This window comes from Myotis nattereri (assembly GCF_964212035.1).
Source record: "Myotis nattereri genome assembly, chromosome: X".
Classification (NCBI taxonomy): domain Eukaryota; kingdom Metazoa; phylum Chordata; class Mammalia; order Chiroptera; family Vespertilionidae; genus Myotis; species Myotis nattereri.
This window is the reverse complement of record NC_138078.1, coordinates 22890475-22910180: the sequence shown is the minus strand read 5'-3', so window position 1 is coordinate 22910180 and position 19706 is coordinate 22890475. Positions and strand designations below refer to the sequence as shown.

The 19706-nt window shown below is 37.0% G+C and overlaps 1 protein-coding gene across 2 annotated transcripts in view; it reads left to right on the top strand.

The window, feature by feature from the left end:
• DMD (dystrophin) overlaps nt 1-19706 on the top strand; it is a 2781977-nt gene that overhangs the window by 2333147 nt on the left and 429124 nt on the right. For both annotated transcript variants that reach the window (XM_081115404.1, XM_081115406.1), the window contains 2 exons: nt 3812-3932; nt 4804-5072. In XM_081115404.1, coding sequence (XP_080971530.1) covers nt 3812-3932; nt 4804-5072 — 390 coding nt within the window. The remainder of the gene's footprint in view (nt 1-3811; nt 3933-4803; nt 5073-19706) is intronic.

Sequence of the window (19706 nt, the reverse complement as noted above, 5' to 3'; positions counted from 1 at the left end):
ACTCAATGGATATTATCTTAGTGACAGACTGGCTTTTAAATCTCCTTTCTTCTTCCTAAATATGTGACATATTTATTTCCTTTTTGAATGCATATTACCTCTTTGAGCTGAGCATATCAGAACCCTTTATGCTATATAGATGCCCCCTCATGTTAATGTTTCGTTTTTAATAGTCATCTTTATTAATTTGATCCTGAATGTACATATGAGGTGTTCTGGACCAGAGACAGTTTTCTTTTAATTACTTAACAGTTAATAGCATCACCACTCTCCTACTTCTGCCCAAGTCTTAAACTTAGGGAGACATGATGAGAGCTAATAAAATTTTTTCTTAATTGGTGTCTGGGTGCTCTATAGGTGAGAGACCAGAAAAAAAAATGATTTTTTTCTCTGCTTATAAAGGAGGAGGCAGTTTGAAAACATAATAGACCTGAGTCCTAACTCCAACTTCTCCAGGAGCCAGCTAGCCCCATGTTTCTCAGGTCTTAAAACCTGGAACTATCTCCAAGGTCTGGACTTTTTTTAATATAAATTTCTAGAGGGGTAACCACTCCAGTCTTTCTGACAACTTGAAGCTTAACCTAGGCACCTACTCTGGGCTATGATCATTTGGCCCTCTTGGACCAGAGAAATTAATTAGACAAATTACTACAGATCTAATTCCCATGGTTTGGGAAGTTTCTCAGGAGGCTAGAACTTTTTATTGGTGTACTGAGAAATCCAGGAGAGTTTATTTTCTCATATTTAGTTTCATTGCACTCAGCATTCACTCTTCTACTCAACTAGAACCTAGGGAGTCATCCTTTCTCCTTCCTCTCTCTTATCTCCTGTATCTATTTAGGCACCAAATTCTCACTCACACCTCTACTCTCTAAATATTCCCCTGCTCTATCTCTGTCAGTTTTTGTTTTTTTGTTTTTCTGATACCATTGCCCTGGGTCAGATCTTCATATATTTCACTGAATTCTTACAATTGCCTCCTAACTCGTCTCTCTGATTTTATATCTGCCCTTCTCAAATATATACTCTGTATTAGTGTCAGAGAAATTTACCCAAAACACACATATTTCCATGCCACTCCCCTGTTCAAATCCTTTCAAATGTTTCTAGTTACTTATGACACATAACCTAGGTTTCTTAGCAAGGTATATATGGTCATAGGTTGAGCTTCAAATTCTGACTTAAAGTTCTAATATGTTGCAAGATGACAGTGTCCTGCTTCATCTCTGAACATGTCCTCTCTTTATACTTTGTGTTCTAGAACACTGGCCTACTTAGATAAATGTGTATGCCACACTGTATTATATCCTCTGTCTTCATACCTGCATTTTTGTCTTCTTTTCTTCCTCTTCCTCTGACCTGCTCTTTCCTGGCTAGCTCATGTTCATGCCTTAGAATTCTTTGTGAATACTATCTTCTCTAGCAAGCCTTTCCCAATGTCCTTGCCCATATAGGGCAAGCCTATCACACTTTCCAAATTGTATTGAAATAATTTAAGGTTTGACTCTTCTATTATATAAGTTCTTAAATGGGAAGGGGGCTTTTTGATATTCAACTTTCTATTTCTAGTCTCTAGCACAACCACTGAAATGTAGTAGTTCAATAAAGGGAGCCATTACAAATTTTGTAATTAGTAATGTCAGTATTAGTTGCCTCTTGTCAAGTCCAAATGGAGAGACTGGGAAAAATAATAATTTTCTTGAAGTTGGGAAAATTATATAGATGAGAAAACACAGGAATAAAAGAACTGTATACACACACACCAATTTCAAATGAAATTTTAGAGGGAGTATCAGTCTTATCTATAAGCAGAGTAAATAACCCACCTATTCTATATGATTTCAAGAGTGCAAGAATATCCCACTATCCAGAAATTATAGCTCCATGTACAAGCTGAATTCTAATATTTCACTTAAAGAATTTCATTATTTTGGCTCAAACATCTTGCCTCTCCTCTACTGAATTGTAAAGTATCATTTTACAAAGTATCAGACTCAGAATTCCTTTAAATGGTGAACACCATTAAGATTTTATTTATAAGTGTCATATAATACAGTTCTAGAGAACTCCTATAACATAATATATCTGAAGTTTAAAGGACCTGATAATTTTTCTCCTAGTAACAGAAAAGGGCTTAAATTCATTAGGCATCACTACTAAAATAGGATTGAGTTTTTTAAAGGAATGAATAATTAAGCCCTAGATCAGGGCAACTATAATTACTATGGTTTTTACACTCATCTATTAGCATTTATGTGATACTTTATATTTTCATTAACATCTTCACATCTGAAATTGTAGAATCTGGGTCAATAACTATCTTCGATGGTTTCATACTATCTGTTAGTTTATCCTAACCTTACATGATATCTCACAACCCTTAGCACTCAATTATATATGAATTTTATTGTTTTCACTTTTTTTTCTAGTGTGTTAGCTTTCTCCCTTCTTTTGGTCCTGAAATTTCTTGAAGGCAGAAACTATGCATTTTGCTTTTCTTTTAACCCCTGTAACAAGGAAGATTGCACATTAAATATTAAAGTTGATAACTAGCCTAGCTGACCTCAAGAAACCTATTTTAAGTCTGCCCATTTGTAGAAAATTGTTCCTATAATTCGTATCACCAGTATATCTCAATACATTTCTACCAGTCTCAAAGAAGTTACACTGAATAATGCAATAGGTATGTTTTTAAGCATTGAGTTTTTTTCCCTTAGTACTATTAATATATTGTTTTATTTATTGTCTAACATTTTGGTAAAATTAATGGCAATTATGAATTGTACTGGTTGTATACAGTAGGTCCTCGGGTTATGTTGGAGATCCATTCCTACAGCGCGACCTAACGCAATTTTCGCCGTAAGTCGGAACCCACCTACATAAGCACCCACGGCACTCACATGGAGAACTTACACAGCAGCAATGAAGTGAAACCACAAAAAAATTTAAAAGAAAGATAACAATTCCTGACCTTTACTTGTGGTAAATAAATAATAAAAAACTATAAAGCACATATGTACATACGTCGAAATGACAGAACTTTATATATATACACACACACACACACACACACACACACACACACACACACACATATATATATATATGATGGTGACATAACCACGAAACAACATATGTAACCCGAGGACTGTCTGTATTTCAGTACAGCCTAAGTTCTTCTAAATGGCTCTTCAATATATTTTTATTGATTTCAGAGAGGAAGAGAGAGGGAGAGAGAGATAGAATCATCAATGATGAGGGAGAATCATTGATGGGCTGCCTCCTGCATGCCCCCAACTGGGGATTGGGCTCACAATTCAGACATGTGCCTTCACTGGGAATCAAAGCTGTGACCACTTGGTTCCTGGGTCAATGCTCAATCCCCAAGCCACCCCTGCCGGGCCCAAATGGCTCTTAAGGCTTTCAATTATGTTCTGGGTAACTTTTCTTTTGGATATGTACAAGTTTTCAGTAGCCCTGTTAGGATTTTGCAAAATATATCTTGTGATTTTACCTCTAGATTTTAAGTTTAGGAGTCAGGTTATATAAATAAATCACTTTTATCTTAATGAAAGGGCATTAACATATCTTGAAGGCTTTCCCATTCTCTCCAGAAAAGTTTACAAATACAGTTGTTTTCTGATTAACAGAAAGATCCATATATCCTTTTTCACTTTATAACTATATGTTTATAAATAAAAGACATAGAAATTGACCTGGGAATTTTATGACCAAGTTCTGAACACCCAGGATTAATTTTGAGAATAATGTCACAAGCCAAATAAGCATTTCTTTTTATTTCATTTCACAGGCCTTCAAGAGGGAATTGAAAACGAAAGAACCTGTAATTATGAGTACTCTTGAGACTGTACGAATATTTCTGACAGAGCAGCCTTTGGAAGGACTAGAGAAACTTTACCAGGAGCCCAGAGGTAATTGAATGTGGAACTGTAATAACATATTGATAGAAGGATCAGTGGTGACTGAGTAGTCCATCCATTCTGGCTGCCAGGGTTTGGATTGCTCTCACACTTTCTAGGTTAAATAGAATTGATTCAAATTGCACATAGATGTTGAAAAAGAATAAGGAATTTTAAACCATCATGCATAAATCTGTTTGCACATTCATAAGTAAGCATTAAAAGAGATTAGTAGTCAGCTACTGAAACATTTAGAAAATAATAAACAAAAGAGATTATCTGTAAGGAGGAATTCTATTGTTACAAAGATCCAAGTTAATTTACAATTTAAGAGCTTGACTGAAAGTAAATTAGAGTTTGTGGTTTGCATCCTAACATTTTCTCCTCAATAGCTTAAATGAATCTTGGATTATCTGATTAATAAAAGGTAGAACAAATTCACTCAGGAAGACAGACTTGAGATGTGTTGAATTAGATCGGAATTTATGCAAAAGTTCAAAAAAACCATTAATCTGTAGGTTGGCCTCTTGTTAAGCTGTACTCCCTTTCTTCTAGTATGACCTTACCAATAATGTTTAAAAAAACAACACACAAATAATAGTAGATCCAGAGACAAAGAAACACTGAACAGACCTGCAACCTCAGAGGGAAGGCAGGGGAGAGGGAAGGTGATAAGAGATCAACCAAAGGACTTGTTTGCATGCATGCATATTAGCATAGCCAATGGACTCTGACACTGGGGCGGTGGGGGCTTGTCCTGGGTGGGGGGAATGGTGGGGGGGCGGTGTCAATCAGGGAAAAAGGAGACATATGTAATACTTTAAACAGTAGTGAAAGAAAAAAAATGAATGTGCCCTAAAACCTTGTCGTATTACCAATTTAGAGCTGCCTCCTGAAGAAAAAGCCCAGAATGTCACAAGGCTCCTACGAAAGCAAGCTGAGGAGGTCAACACTGAGTGGGGAAAATTGAACCTGCACTCTGCTGACTGGCAGAGAAAACTCGATGAGGCCCTCGGAAGACTCCAGGAACTTCAGGAGGCCACAGATGAGCTAGACCTCAAACTACGTCAAGCTGAGGTGATCAAGGGATCCTGGCAGCCCGTGGGTGATCTGCTCATTGACTCTCTTCAGGATCACCTGGAAAAAGTCAAGGTACCATCTACTACTTCGGGGCCCTTTGAGAGACTCAAAAGACGTTCTCATCTGAATTCTAGTGCGGGGTTTTCTTTTTTTTTTTTTTTAAATATGTTTTATTGATTTTTTTACAGAGAGGAAGGAAGAGAGATAGAGAGTTAGAAACATCGATGAGAGAGAAACATCGATCAGCTGCCTCCTGCACATCTCCTACTGGGGATGTGCCCGCAACCCAGGTACATGCCCTTGACCGGAATCAAACCTGGGACCTTTCAGTCCGCAGGCCGACGCTCTATCCACTGAGCCAAACCGGTTTCGGCAGGGGTTTTCTTCTTACAAGGTTAAAAATAGGGCCTGTGGGCATTAGAAATCAGTCCATCTTTCATAGGTTCAGTCTTCTTGCATATGATATTTTCTTTAAGAGAAGATAGTGATCTAATCATCTGTCTTCAGTACTATACTAGTAAAATGAAAAATTTAAAAGTTACAGGCCAAAAAAAATTTTAATTTAATCAGGAAATTCATTTAAGTGTTTGTAATAAAATGGTCTAATGTACGCACGTGTGTGTGTGTGTGTGTGTGTGTGTGTGTGTGTTCTTTGTAGTATTTAGAACCAGAGTAGGAAAATAGACAAAACTTAATCAAGAGCCAGGAGTCTAGGTGTTTGACCATTTGCTAATGAAATTATGTGACTTGGGTGAGTTTATGATACTGTTATGGCTGTTAGCATTGTCGTTCCCTTAGAAGGCAAAGTATATTCTATAATTTGGAGTTGTATTAGTCCACTGTAGATATTAGATGTCATTATATATTTGGAATACTTTTAAAATTAAATTTACTGATATAACATTGGTTATTACATTAACTTTTAGGTGCACAACTTTATAATATGACATCTGTATACTCTATCATGTGCTCACCACCCAAAGTGTAGTCCCTTCCTGTCACCATATAGTTGACCCCCTTTACCCTCTTTATCCTCTCCACCCTCTTTCCCCTCTGGTAACCACCATACTGTTGTGTCTGGAATACTATCCATGAGACCAAAGTTACATTCCCTTATGGCATGAAGTTGATAAAAATATTTATAAAGAAAGAATATACATATTTAGAAGTATCATTGTGAAAAGTAGCAACTTGAAACATGTTTTGTTTACTCATCTAGTGTCAAAACCAACAAATGTCCTCCCAAATTCAAATTAAGTGAATTCTCACCTGCACTTGGCAAGTCTGCCAGCACCCTCATTCTGGAAGATCTTTTCTCCCTTGCCTTTCATGGCACTGTTCATCCACATTCTTTTTCTTCCTTCATTTTCCTTAATTTGGAAACTCTACCTGGCCTTCAAATATTGGTGTGTCCAAATTTCTAACTTTAGCTCAATTCTCTTTTTATTGTATAAATGCTCCCAGTTTGAAATGGCATGGATGGTGACAAATCTGAAGTTATAGTCTGTATCTTTTTTCTGATCTCCTAACCCATACTCCATTAGAATAAAAATACAACCACACTGAAATCAAGTTCATTCATTCTTCTATCCTTTCATCTATCCCCTACTGCTTTCCCCTTTTACCTGACCTTTCTTCCATGTTTCATATTTCAGCTAACGGATCATGATCCAACAAATTGCTCAGGCTATAAACTTGAAACCCATCCTTAAATCTGTCTACATTTTCAGTGACTGCACTTGATTGTTCATTTCATCTCAAAATATCTCTTTTATATTTTCTCTCCTCTTTTTCCACCATGCCATGTTCTAACCCCCAGTATCTGTAACTCAGATTGTTGTATTCTGCACCTTAAAAAGTCCATTCCCCAGTCAGTGTACCTGCCATATCAGAAACACTATATTTGAAATATTTGGTAAATACATGAAGTTTATTTATTGATATTCCTGCATTAGTCATCCTCTGACAACTCTAATCCAAACTCCTTGCAGGAGACTGCCTGCCTGAGAATGAAGAGGGCAAGTGGCCCTTTTCTTGCTAGCCCTGGCTTCGGTTCCTGACTGTTGCTCCCACCCTCCACGTTATTCAGTTCACTCTGACTGTACCTAAATAAAACATCTTTTTTTTATATATAACTCTACCTTCGCAAATGCTCTTCTTTCTGCCTGGATCACCCCATCTTATCTGCCTGATGAACTTCCATTTTAGTCTTCAAGGCCCAACTGAAATGGCACCTGTCTGGAGTTTTCCCTGAGTGTCTCCCACCTCCAATTCCCACCAAACAGAATAAGCTGCTCTCAATTCTGTGCTTTCATAGATCACCACACATGTTTAAATTGTCACACTTAAATTTCCCATATACTGTGCCAAATCACTTATGTATTCCTTTTTCTTCCAGAGATAGTGAGGTTCCTAGGAACAAGGATAATGCTGTATATCTTTGAATCCCAAGCCACATATCAGGACTCTAATTCAGCTTCATTCTTTCACTCAACAGTTGTTTATAAGCCACTATCCAATGTGCTATACATTAGTTATGAATGAAACAGACTTTGATCTTTGCCCTCATGAAGCCTATAGTGGGTCACCCTGTGGGTCCTGACCCCTTTGGGGTCGAACGACCCTTTCACAGGGGTCGCCTAAGACCATTGGAAAACACATATATAATTACATATTGTTTTTGTGATTAATCACAATGCTTTAATTATGTTCAATTTGTAACAATAAAAATACATCCTGCATATCAGATATTTACATTACGATTCATAACAGTAGCAAAACTACAGTTATGAAGTAACAACGAAAATAATTTTATGGTTGGGGGTCACCACAACATGAGGAACTGTATTAAAGGGTCGCGGCATTAGGAAGGTTGAGAACCATTGGTCTATTCCATGCTACTATGTCTCTGGATCTATTTGCTTATCAGTTTATTTTGTTAATTAGATTCCACATATGAGTGAGATCATGTAATACTTGTCTTTCTCTGACTGGCTTATTTCACATAGCATAATACTCTCAGGTCCCTCCATGCTGTCTCAAAGGGTAAAAGATGAGACCTTCATTTTTATAGCTGCATAGGAACTGTATTAAAGGGTCACGGCATTAGGAAGGTTGAGAACCACTGCTATAGTATAATACTGATTTGATTAGCTTTTCATTAAAATAGTAGTTGAAGCCTGGCTGGCCTGGCTCAGTGGTTGAGTGTCAACCTATGAACCAGGAGGTCACAGTTTTATTCCTGGTCAGGGCACATGCCCAAGTTGCCAGGCTCAATCCCCGGTGGGGGACTTGCAGGAGGTGGGCAATCGATGATTCTCTCATCATTGATGTTCCCATCTCTCTCTCTCTCTCCCTCTCCCTTCTTCTCTGAAATCAATAAAAATATATTTTTAAATAATAGTTGAAGATTTTTAAAAAATTAAAATTTGACTCTATAACTTCTAAAACCTCTCACACCCCAACATTCTATTACCCTATGTCTAACATTTAAAGCAATGATTAACATTGGTGTCTACATGAAAATTAAAATAATGTTTGGAAGTATTTTTGTTCAGCATTAAAAATAGTATTTTTATCCAAACATATAGGATCTAAGTTTTTAAAAATTACCCCCCCCCCCAAATAAATAAGTTTAGGAGAATGTCTCAAAAGAACTAAATTAGTTGATAAATCAATTAATGCCTGAATATATAGGCTATAGAACAGACATATGAGATTTATTTTTAGCCATATCTGTCACACAGAAGCACTTGTAGGATATTGAGTATAGATGGATAATGTATGCAGCATGATTTAATAGCAAAAACACACAACAACTAAAAACTACAATAGAAGTGCTTAAATATCAGCTGGCCCTTACCCAGCCCCACTTGCAGTTTTCCTTTCATTTCTCCTCTCTTACCTGTTCTTGATCCTAAGACCAAATTCATTTCTCATTCAGGGGTGGGGAACCTTGTTTCTGCCAAGGGCCACTGAATATTTAAAACACCATTTGCGGGCCATACAAAATTAGCAACTTAAAAATTAGCCTGCTATATTTGGTCAAACATTTAATTAACTTACCCCTAATGCCTTGGCAGGGCCAGGCCAAATGATTTTGTGGGCCTTACACGGCCTTCAGGCTGGATGTTCCCCACTTCTGCCCTAATTGGTAAGATTCTCATTCTGATTCCAATAATTACAAAACATATATATTAAATATTCCTTTAAATGGAATACATCTCAATAGTTTTGTGTTTCACAGACATACATACACTTAAGTTACAATACCTATCAGAATATTTATGTACTGGTCCTAATAGATGTGATTATTTTGGTTTCCAAACCAGTATTTTATAAGTATTTAATGTATATTTTAAACTTATGGATTATATGAATTCATATATATTTATTTCCTTTCAGTAGCTCCTCTTCATTTCGCAGTGGAAATAAAATAAATCTGTTTTTTCTGTTGCATTTCAACAGTACCATACTCTGAAGCTTTGGTAGTGGTAGTTTTTAAGGGGTGAATTTGATTAAAACTTACTTTGAAAAGAAATAGAAGCATTTAAAACCACTGTTCCTGTTTTTCTACTCAGCAATTTAAGGCCTCGGAAGCTCCACACTGTGGGGAACTCCAAACTAATAGCTAGGCATGGAGCCAGAAAAACATTTTACATATCCATCATGGTTCAGTTCCATCACCCCTAGTGACTCTATCATAATATCCACCTCCATTCTGATCTCATTTGTTAAAGCAATAACTATGGAATGTATGTTTCTGTAGGATGTGGTGTTATATCATTGCCATTAGTAAATGTGGCTTTTGGGTTTCAGAGAATGGATAAAACAACTAAGTCCTGGGACACTGTGGGAATGCAATTATTGCTAGCGAATCATCTATAGGACAGTATACATACGGTAAATTAAGAGAAATATATATATATATATATATATATATATATATATATATATATATATATTAATATTTACTAAGAGAACCTCAGCCATCCAAATATAGCTTCCATAAGAATAACCACTAGAATAAAGTTTAAATTTTATATGCCTCTTTATTTTTAAAATTCATGATTTATACTACTTGTCAGATATTTTTTAAAATATTTTAAATATATTTTATTGATTCTTTTACAGAGAGGGAGAGGGATAGAGAGTTAGAAACATCAATGAGAGAAAAACATCGATCAACTGCCTCCTGCACACTCCCTACTGGGGATGTGTCTGCAACCAAGGTACATGCCCTTGACCGGAATCAAACCTGAGACCCTTGAGTCCGCAGGCTGACACTCTATCCACTGAGCCAAACCGGTCAGGGCTCAAATATTTTAAGGACAGAATCATGATCTCTATCACTATACTGGAAATAATACCAATGCTTATGTGACTACACAAATATTCTTACTTTCCTTGTAGTAATGGGGAATCTGAATAGCTCCTTGAATTGTGAAGTGCTCTACATAGTTCTATAAAAGGAATATAGACAGGTTTTAATAAAGTAGAATCACTTCTGAACCTAAAGTCTACCTATTATAGTTTTGTTCTTCAGAATAATTCCTGTGTGAAACAGTTTGTGTGAGTTGTTGTTTTTCCATGTTTTCTTTCTGTTCTAATCTAACATGGTTTCTTTACACAAAAAGTGGTACATCATTCTTGAGCCAAGAATATTTCACTGCCTTTAGTTGGCCTGTTGACTTGAAACACAGTTTTTCTGCACACCATACTGGAATATGCAAAGTTGTTATACTATATAGTTACGTTTTATGTTCTCTATCAGACTTTTAACTTACATATTTTTATGAATATCTTTCCTTATGGAAAGACCTTTTTTAAAAGTGTATTTTTATTGATTTTAAACAGAGAAGAAGAAGAAGAAGAGAGAGAGAGAGAGAGAGAGAGAGAAACATCAAAGAGAAAGAAACATCCATCAGCTGCCTCCTGCACGCCCCCTACTGGGGATTGAGCTCACAACCCTGGCATGTGCCCTAATCCTAGAATGGAACGGTGACCTCCTGGTTTATGAGCCAGTGCTCAACCACTGAGCCACACTGGCTGGCCTTAACTTACAATTTTTACTGTGAAAAGTCACAGACAGGGATTCTGTAAGTTTTGCCCTAAAGTTATTACAATGAAATATTTTGATTAGACCTTTTTAGAATTATAATTGGGGATAATGTAATCATATGTGTAGTAGACTAGGGACTCTGATGAAACCACCATGCTATTCTAATTTATTTATGTTCAACATTTATACGTAAAAATTTAAGAAGAGACTTGGCAAATGTATCTCTTCAGGCCTACCATCCTAAGTCCCTGTGGCTTGGTTTAATCTGAGAAATTTATCAAAAGAATGCTGTCTCCAAATTTGACAATGAGAAAACCAATTATGTTTCCTCCTGATAGACAATGTGAAACATGATGTAACATATTAGAATGTTATCTTCACTTTGGCAAGCAGGAAACTTTCAACCATGTACACACAACTGTTTTTGTCATCTTAACCCTCATTCTAATATTTTAATATTTTAATAATTTTGTTATATGTGTCATTATATGAGCCAACCTTAAATGATTTCTTATATATGAGTTTTATAAGAAAGTTTATAATTCTTTCTTATAGAATAGGGAATGCATGGTTAGAAAGAACCATTACAAACATAGCAGCCCTAAGAATGATTCAAAATATGTAAGCACTCCCAACTCTGAACAAAAGAATGACATCTCCATAATGAATGAATTGTACTGCCCTTAGTAGGAAGAAGAAAGTTTACTAATATTTTTTTCATTGTTATTAACCGGAAATGAATTGTTCTGTGGAGGCTTCTGTTCTTGTTTATATACAAACGAGAGGCCCAGTGCACAAAAATTTGTGCACTTGGGGGGTTCCCTCAGCCCGGCCTATGCCCTCTTGCAGTCTGGGACCCCTCGGAGGATGTCCACCTGCTGGCTTAGGCCCACTCCCTGGGGGATCAGGCCCAAGCTGGCAGTCAGACATCACTCTGGCAGCCTGGCAGCCCTTGGGGAATGTCCACTTGCCAGCGGGGAGCAGGCCTAAGCTGCAGTCGGACATCCTTAGCACTGCTGAGGAGGCGGGAGAGGCTCCTACCACCACTGCTGTACTGGCAGCCATCAGCCTGGCTTGTGGCTGAGCAGAGCTCCCCCTGTGGGAGTGCACTGACCACCAGGGGCAGTTCCTACATTGAGCATCTGCTCCCTGGTGGTCATTATGTGTCATAGTGACCAGTCATTCGCAGTCGTTCTGCTGTTAGGGTCAGTTTGCATATTACCCTTTTATTATATAGGATAGAGGCCTGGTGCATGGGTGGGGGCTGGCTGGTTTGCCCTGAAGGGTGTCCCGGATCAGGGTGGGGGTCCCGCTGGGGTGCCTGGCCAGCCTGGGTGAGGGGCTGATGGGTGTTTGCAGGCTGGTCACACCCCCTTCAGGGTGGAGGTCTCCATTGGGGTGCCTGGCCAGCCTGGGTCAGGGGCTGATGGCTGTTTGCAGCTGGTCACACTCCCTTCAGGGTGGGGGTCCCACTGGGGTGCCTGGCCAGCCTGGGTGAGGGGCTGATGGCTGTTTGCAGGCTGGTCAAGCCCCACCCAGTGGGGACCCTCACCCCATGGAGGTTTGGCCATCCTGGGTGAGGGGCTGGTGGCTGTTTACAGGCTGGCCAAACCCCCTTTAGGGTGGGGGGTTCCCACTGGGGTGCCTGGCCAGTCTGAGTGAGGGGCTGAGGGCCATTTTCAGGCTGGCCAAGCCCCCCTGGTGACGGAAGCTCCCAGCCTCTCCTTTTTTTCTTTTTCTTTTTTTATTCTGGGATTTATTTACCTTCTATAATTGAAACTTTGTAGCCTTGAGAGGAGCTCAGAGCAGGCCAGGGTGGGCGGGAGGGAAGCTTGGCTTCCTCCATCACCAGGGGCAACCCACTCCTGCTCGCTCCAGCTCTGTGGCCACAGCTGGCTGAAAGCAGGTATCTGGGGTTCATTTTCCTTCTATAATTGAAACTTTGTTGCTTTGAGTAGAGCTCAGAGCCAGCTGCGGCAGCTGGGAAGCTTGGCTTCCTCCATCATTGGGGCAACCAAGCATCCTGCTTGCTCCAGCTCCCTGGCTGCCAGCTGCCATCTTGGTTGGGTTAATTTGTATATAGTCACTCTGATTGGCTGGTGGGTGTGGCTTAAGGCATAGCGAAGGTACAGTCAATTTGCATGTTTGTCTTTTATTACTGTAGATGCTATGTGTAGTCCAGCAAGTGTGGCTCAGTTGGTTGAGTGTCAACCCATGAACCAGGAGGTCACAGTTCGATTTCTGGTCAGGACACATGCCCAAGTTTCAGGCTTGATCCCCAGTAGGGGCTGTGCAGGAGGCAACAGATCAATGATTCTCTCTCATCATTGATGTTTCTATCTCTCCCTCTCTCTTCCTGTCTCTCTAAAATCAATAAAAACATATTTTTTAAAAACACAAAAGTTATGTGTATTCTAAAAGCCTTTGATCAAGAAGAAAATACAAACAATAACATGCACTCTTTTATAAATATGGATTAAATATGGACCTAGTACCTGTCATATGGGGTAACCAGGGTTTTATTTAGTTTTCAAAACATGCAATTGTGATGCTTAAAAGCATGTGATTTGGCTTTTGATATCGGGAATGAGAAAGCATATTATAGTAAAGTCTCACATATAAGAATAGTATTTTAAAAAAAAAACAGAATGGTCATTGTTGGCTTTAATAGAACTTAGAAACTAAAGTAGGAACTAGTCATCTTAAAATTCCTGACCAAATTATTTGTTCAGTGTAAAATTAATTGTAAGTTAGTGTTGCCAGGATAGCTTATTACTTAGTTCCCATGTATTGTCTCTCATTACCTTCTTTGTTTATAAAGCTAAAGGCAAATTACTGAGGACAGCAATGTTGACTCATTTTCTTTACCCAAGGCCTCTGATTGTAGATAGCGATGTGTGCTTTAAAAGCCTCTACCTCAACTTAGGCAAATAGAACCTTCGTTTACCAGGCTATTCCCATCCTGCCTTTGAAACTTCTGAAAAGACAGTGCGGAGTAATTGTTTCAGACATCTGCTTAGCATACTTTGAAGTGCATATAAGTTCTTTTTCAGTTTCACTTGAACCCCAGCTGTCTTCACCAAAGTCTATAATCAATCTGAATTAAGTTGTCCTACTTCTCCTAATAAGTCTCTTATTAAGTTCTGCATCAGCCTCTTAGGGAGACTTAAAAGCTAATTCATGTAGAATTGCCATTTTCTACTAATTCATTTGTCAGCTCTCCAAACTCCAACAAAAACAATTGCAAAGACTATTAATTTGGCTCTTCATAAACAACTTATGTAAGTGTAGTATACATTGGAACCAAGCAAACGATTTAAAGCAGTGGGTGGGAGGAAATGAGTTAATAACATTCAACACCCTTTCCTTTTTGAGATGCCTTCTGAATTCAAAGCGTAAAACCATTTACTTAATAACATCCCTCTATTTTACTTTCATAAATAAGGTAATTACTGAATGAACTTTGCTTAAAAATAGGAAGAGGCTTTAGAACAGTCAGAAAAGGAACATGTTCTTTTTATTATTGAACTTTTTTAATTTGGACTTTTTTGTATTCCTTTGATGGACTGTGATAAAAGAAGAAGCTGGAATTGGCTACCATTGTTATTGCATTAAATCAGAGTTGTACAGCTCTTCTTCTGGTCATGGGATATTTGGAAGGACATGGATAATCAAAATGTTCAGCTAATGCGTTCATCTGACATTGTTCTAAAGAAGTATTTAATTAGATAATAAAATTTCTCCAAAGAATATCATTCTTCCTACTATTTGAAAGAAACCATATCAAAAACTAGCCCTTTAATATGCCAATCCTGTTTACTGAGGATTTACTCCAGAAGCTTTGTTTGTGGCTGGTAGTAATTATAATACTATTCCTCAAGAGTCATAGGTAATAAAAGGCTATTCAAAACAAAAACATTGGTAATATATCATCAGCATTAATGGATCTAAAAACTCAATCACTCATTCATTTATGATAAGTTTAAAACCTATACCCAAAAGAAGACTGATCTCATTATAGAGTGTGAATGTTTAATTTATTGCATGAGTAAAATTGTACTGGGGATTGTATTAATGCCATCTTAGTTTTCTTGGGAATATTATTATTTAGCACCAAGCTGAGGAAACAAGAATTTTTATTAGCTTGTGTGTATGTGTGCATATGCCACATTAACTAGAAACAGTTCAAAATGTACGGGTTATTTATATAACTGAAATTCCCTTGAAAATGGAAGTACATAGCATATATATATATATATATATATATATATATATATATATACATATATATATATATATATTTTCCTTTGACATCTACCAAACTTGTAACAAGTTTAAAGTTCATAGTTGTGTTACTCTCCTACCATAAGCACAACAAGGAATGATTTAAGCACAAATAACCCAAGGAGTAGGCTCCTGCTGTGTTCCTGTCATGCTTGGCAATTACACTCTGCAAAATTACACAGTTAATATTGGCACCAATATTATACCTTACACAACCTTACATTAACTAAGTTAAGCAATCTCATTGAATAATTAGCAAACCAGTTTTCTGAGTATTATGGGAACAGATCTGCCTATGATACGAATGTAATCCTTGCATTTTAACAAGGCCTAAGAAAAGTAAACTTTTTCATAATATTTTAGTTATGTTTAACATTTACTGTGGATTTTTCTATCAACTGCACTTTCCAACTGCAGTGTTCCTCAAACTTTTCTATTTCAGTTCTCTTAATGGCCAAGGAGATGAAGCCTGGTATATTCTCCTTGCACCCATTTTTCCATGAGCCTGAAATTTTCCAGTTGTCTTTGTTTCTTGTTTTCTTTTTCAAATCTCACATCCATTTTATGACCTTATCCACAATGCATTTGTTGTGTTTTAATATGAAGACATTTTTCTCTAAAATCTGAAATTAACTGAATCCTCCAGTACATTGACCTCTGGGTATGTGAGCATAATATGAGGAGCATGATATGAAAAACTGCCCACTTTACACAGGCTTCATCTCTTACCATCACCTCCTTTCTTTTATGTCCACATACACAAAGAGTAGATCCTTGTCATTTCAAATTTACCTTTTGCAGTTTCATCTGATCCTTGGGACTCAAGTGGCCAATGAGTTGGAACTCTGTGTAATTTTGAACACATGTTCTTTGAGGTTTTGTACAGCATCCACTTAGCTAAGGACTGACTAAACTGATCTTATAGGTCAAATTTCCTGAAAGCAAACCCTATGGACAGGTGTCTGGTTATACATGATTTATAAATGGTGTGCTTTCAGGGAAAGCTTTTATGGGAGTTGAGGAAGCTTAATTATGAAGAAGAGCCAAGCAAGGCAATACCCCAAGCAGAATCTAGCTTCATGTCTTGATCCATAAGGAGAGAACTCTGGAGTATAAACCACACAGCAGAGTTGTCTTTTTACAATCCAGACAGTCATTGGCTATAACCAGCAGTTTGTGAATAAATACCATTTAGCTCTGAGAAGGGGTGAATGCTGACCTGTAGCATTTTCCAGTTGTCATGGTGTAAATATTCCTACCATGGCCAATTCAAGCTACCAACATAATTTCATTGAATGCATTATTGGAAAGACACACACAAAATTCACTCTTGGGCTCTGCTCCAGCATCCCACTGGCTGTGGCTCACCACTGGGAACATGAATTACCTCCTAGGCAAAGGGTGTGTGTACCTCCTGGGCTAGGGGACTCCCATCACCAGTAGAGGTCACCTTTCTAGAGAAGAGAGGCAACTGTGAAACATTAACAGCCAACAGTCACAACAGCTGAAGGATAGATGCCAGACCAGGAAAAATGCCCACCACAACTAGCGAGCAAAATTCATAATCCATTCAGCCCCTGTATCTCAACATGGCTTTTTCAATGCTGTTTTGTTCTTGTACATGCAATAATTCATTAGCAGTGATGAAAATTTTGTTTCTTTATGAAAAATCCACCCTCCCCCGAAGCCACCTCCTAGGTACTTACTGGAATTGGTAATAGAAGAGAAGTAATGCAAAGGTCTAAGAAAGGGATGATTATTAGTACGAAAATGGTTTTATAAGTGACTTGGACTTTTCAGGTACATAATATGAAAGTGTCTGAATTGATCAGATATTTTTACTCCGAAATCTTGACATAAATAATGACCTACTCTTTCTGAATCTCTCTTGTGGAAGATATTCTCAGTTACTTATTCCAATTTTCCTATTGGCATTTTAATTGTACCATTTTGGGACTGCTTCAGACAACTTAGAGCTAAACTTGCCTTCCCACTATTAATACTTTAAAATTAAGATATTTAGTCATATAATTTTATGCTGTTTAAATGTTATCACATTTACCAATAACAGCAATTAAATTTACAAATTCTCTTCATAATTTCCTGCCAAACAGACTGATTATAAGCACATTCTTTGAAGACTTTCTGAAAGCAGGACATTCAGAATAGTTGAGACTAATCAACTTTTTAAAATTAAAACTGCTTGCTAGCTATGAATAGTGGATAGCTTTCCCAGGAGTTCCTACATTTTATGACTTATCTTGTCAACCCATTGAGGATCTGTGTTCAGGGTGGAGGGCATATGTTTGTGTGTAGAAATGGAGATGAATGTGCGATAAAACTGGGAGAGCAAGTAGGAGAAAGTAAAAAAAATAGTCTTAACTTCAGTAATTGGGGAAAGGGGATGTTTTTCTCCAAATATGGTGCAAAATCAATGTTAAATGCCTGTGAAAAAGTTCATAGTTGTGGTATAGGGTGAGTGGTATATGTAATGAGAATTATGGGATAAATATAATAAAAACAAATGTCTTAAAATATCCTTTAATGATAAACAAGAAACATTCAAAGCAAACTTTCTGGAATCCTGAGGATGGGGTTTGGTGTGGAAATAAAGGAAATTTTTACCTTAAAAGTAATTGGATTAATGTTCAATGTAAAATTCAAATAGTTATGTGTAAGTCCACTCAAATCGAGTTTACACTAACTAATTGAGTTTACTGAATTAGGCAGAGTAAGGATACTTTGATTTTCAATGTTTCTGAAAATTGGCCCACATATCATTGTTATGTTTTTGTTTGTAAATTTCTATATATATTAAGTTTCCACAGTGTGTTCAGCCCTGAAATGTCAAACTCTCTTAACCAGAGTGAGGCTAGAGAATCTAACACTAAGATAAATTTCTATTTCCTTTTAAAGAATTGATTTTTATGATGAATTTTTTTTCTTCAGGTAGTTAAGAGCCTTCTTCAAAACACACTTGTTTTTAGAAGTTTTGTTTCCTGGGATCCCACATTATTATAGACTCAGTGGGCCCATTTAGTATGTTTTCCTATCAAATATTTAAATCCTACCATTGATCTTAACATGGCATTAAGCAAAGAGAACAGTCAATTTATCAGCAATACATGCCAAAGTATAGTAATTGAATAGAAATTAAAGTGAATAAGGAAAATAAGCAATATATTGATTTATTTTTTAAACTAGTGGCAAACCACCACCAAGTTTCATTTTATCTGCTTATTTTTCTACTTTAAAATATTTTCACTCAATTTGAATCTGTACAATTGCTGTGAATCTAAATCCTATCAGGTCTCATTACATAATACCCATTTAATTGCCCTGTGGTTTAAGGCTCTTGTCTGACCCAAATGCAACAACATTTCACTAATTTCACCTACTACTTATCAGCTGGCTATTGGTTTCCACATATTTCTAGTAGGGACAGAGAATGGTTCATGGTTTTCAACCTACAGAAACCCCAAACTAGAATCACCCACAAGCATTACCCAATATAACGATTTTGTGCATCCAATAAAGCATAAGGTTAAAAGAAATATAAGCTAAATAAATGAGCATAAGTTCTATTGATCCTTTGGCTTACAGCAGTGAATAAAATATTACCTGTGGAGCCACCCTGACATTTTGTTATAAAGGTTGAGGGAAGAGGTTTTCAAGATTGTCTCAGTGTTAAAATAGCCTGGGGTTTGGGGTTGAATGTCATATGCAAGATGGGTCTTAGCAAAATCTGACCCACTTTGACTTTCAAAAAAAACTTGAATTCTTAGTGAAAAAATTATCTTTAAAGATTTTAAGCCCTTTTTTCAACTGAAATAGTATTCTTCTATAATCAATACAGAATCATTCCCACAGATTTTTGAGAATACTGTCATATTCCCTTTCTGAAAAAGAAAAAAATTCTATTGCTATTAAAGTTTGATATTTTTGATAGTTAAATACTAATCACTTTTATAAAGGTTAGATTTGGCCAATGACTTTGAATTTTTTTTTTAAATAACATTTGAGTACATTGATTAGACAACTTGACATGTGGACACATTTGTGTAAGTAGTAATTTATTCATCATTTGCATGTTTTCAAATGGACATTATCATAACAGTTGTCATAACAGAACATAACAGGTTATGAATTTAGGCCTCGCCTCACGATGTGATCAGAAAAACTCAAGGAATATTTTAAAGTAAAACTCATTATATAATAAAAAAATGAAAACCTGAATAAACTCTTGACCCCACTTAAGAAGCTAGATTTCTCTCACACTCATACATACATTGAGGTTAAAATAATAACCACTAATATATCTGGAGGGGTACATTGGTTGGAATTAATACATAAGACTTTGT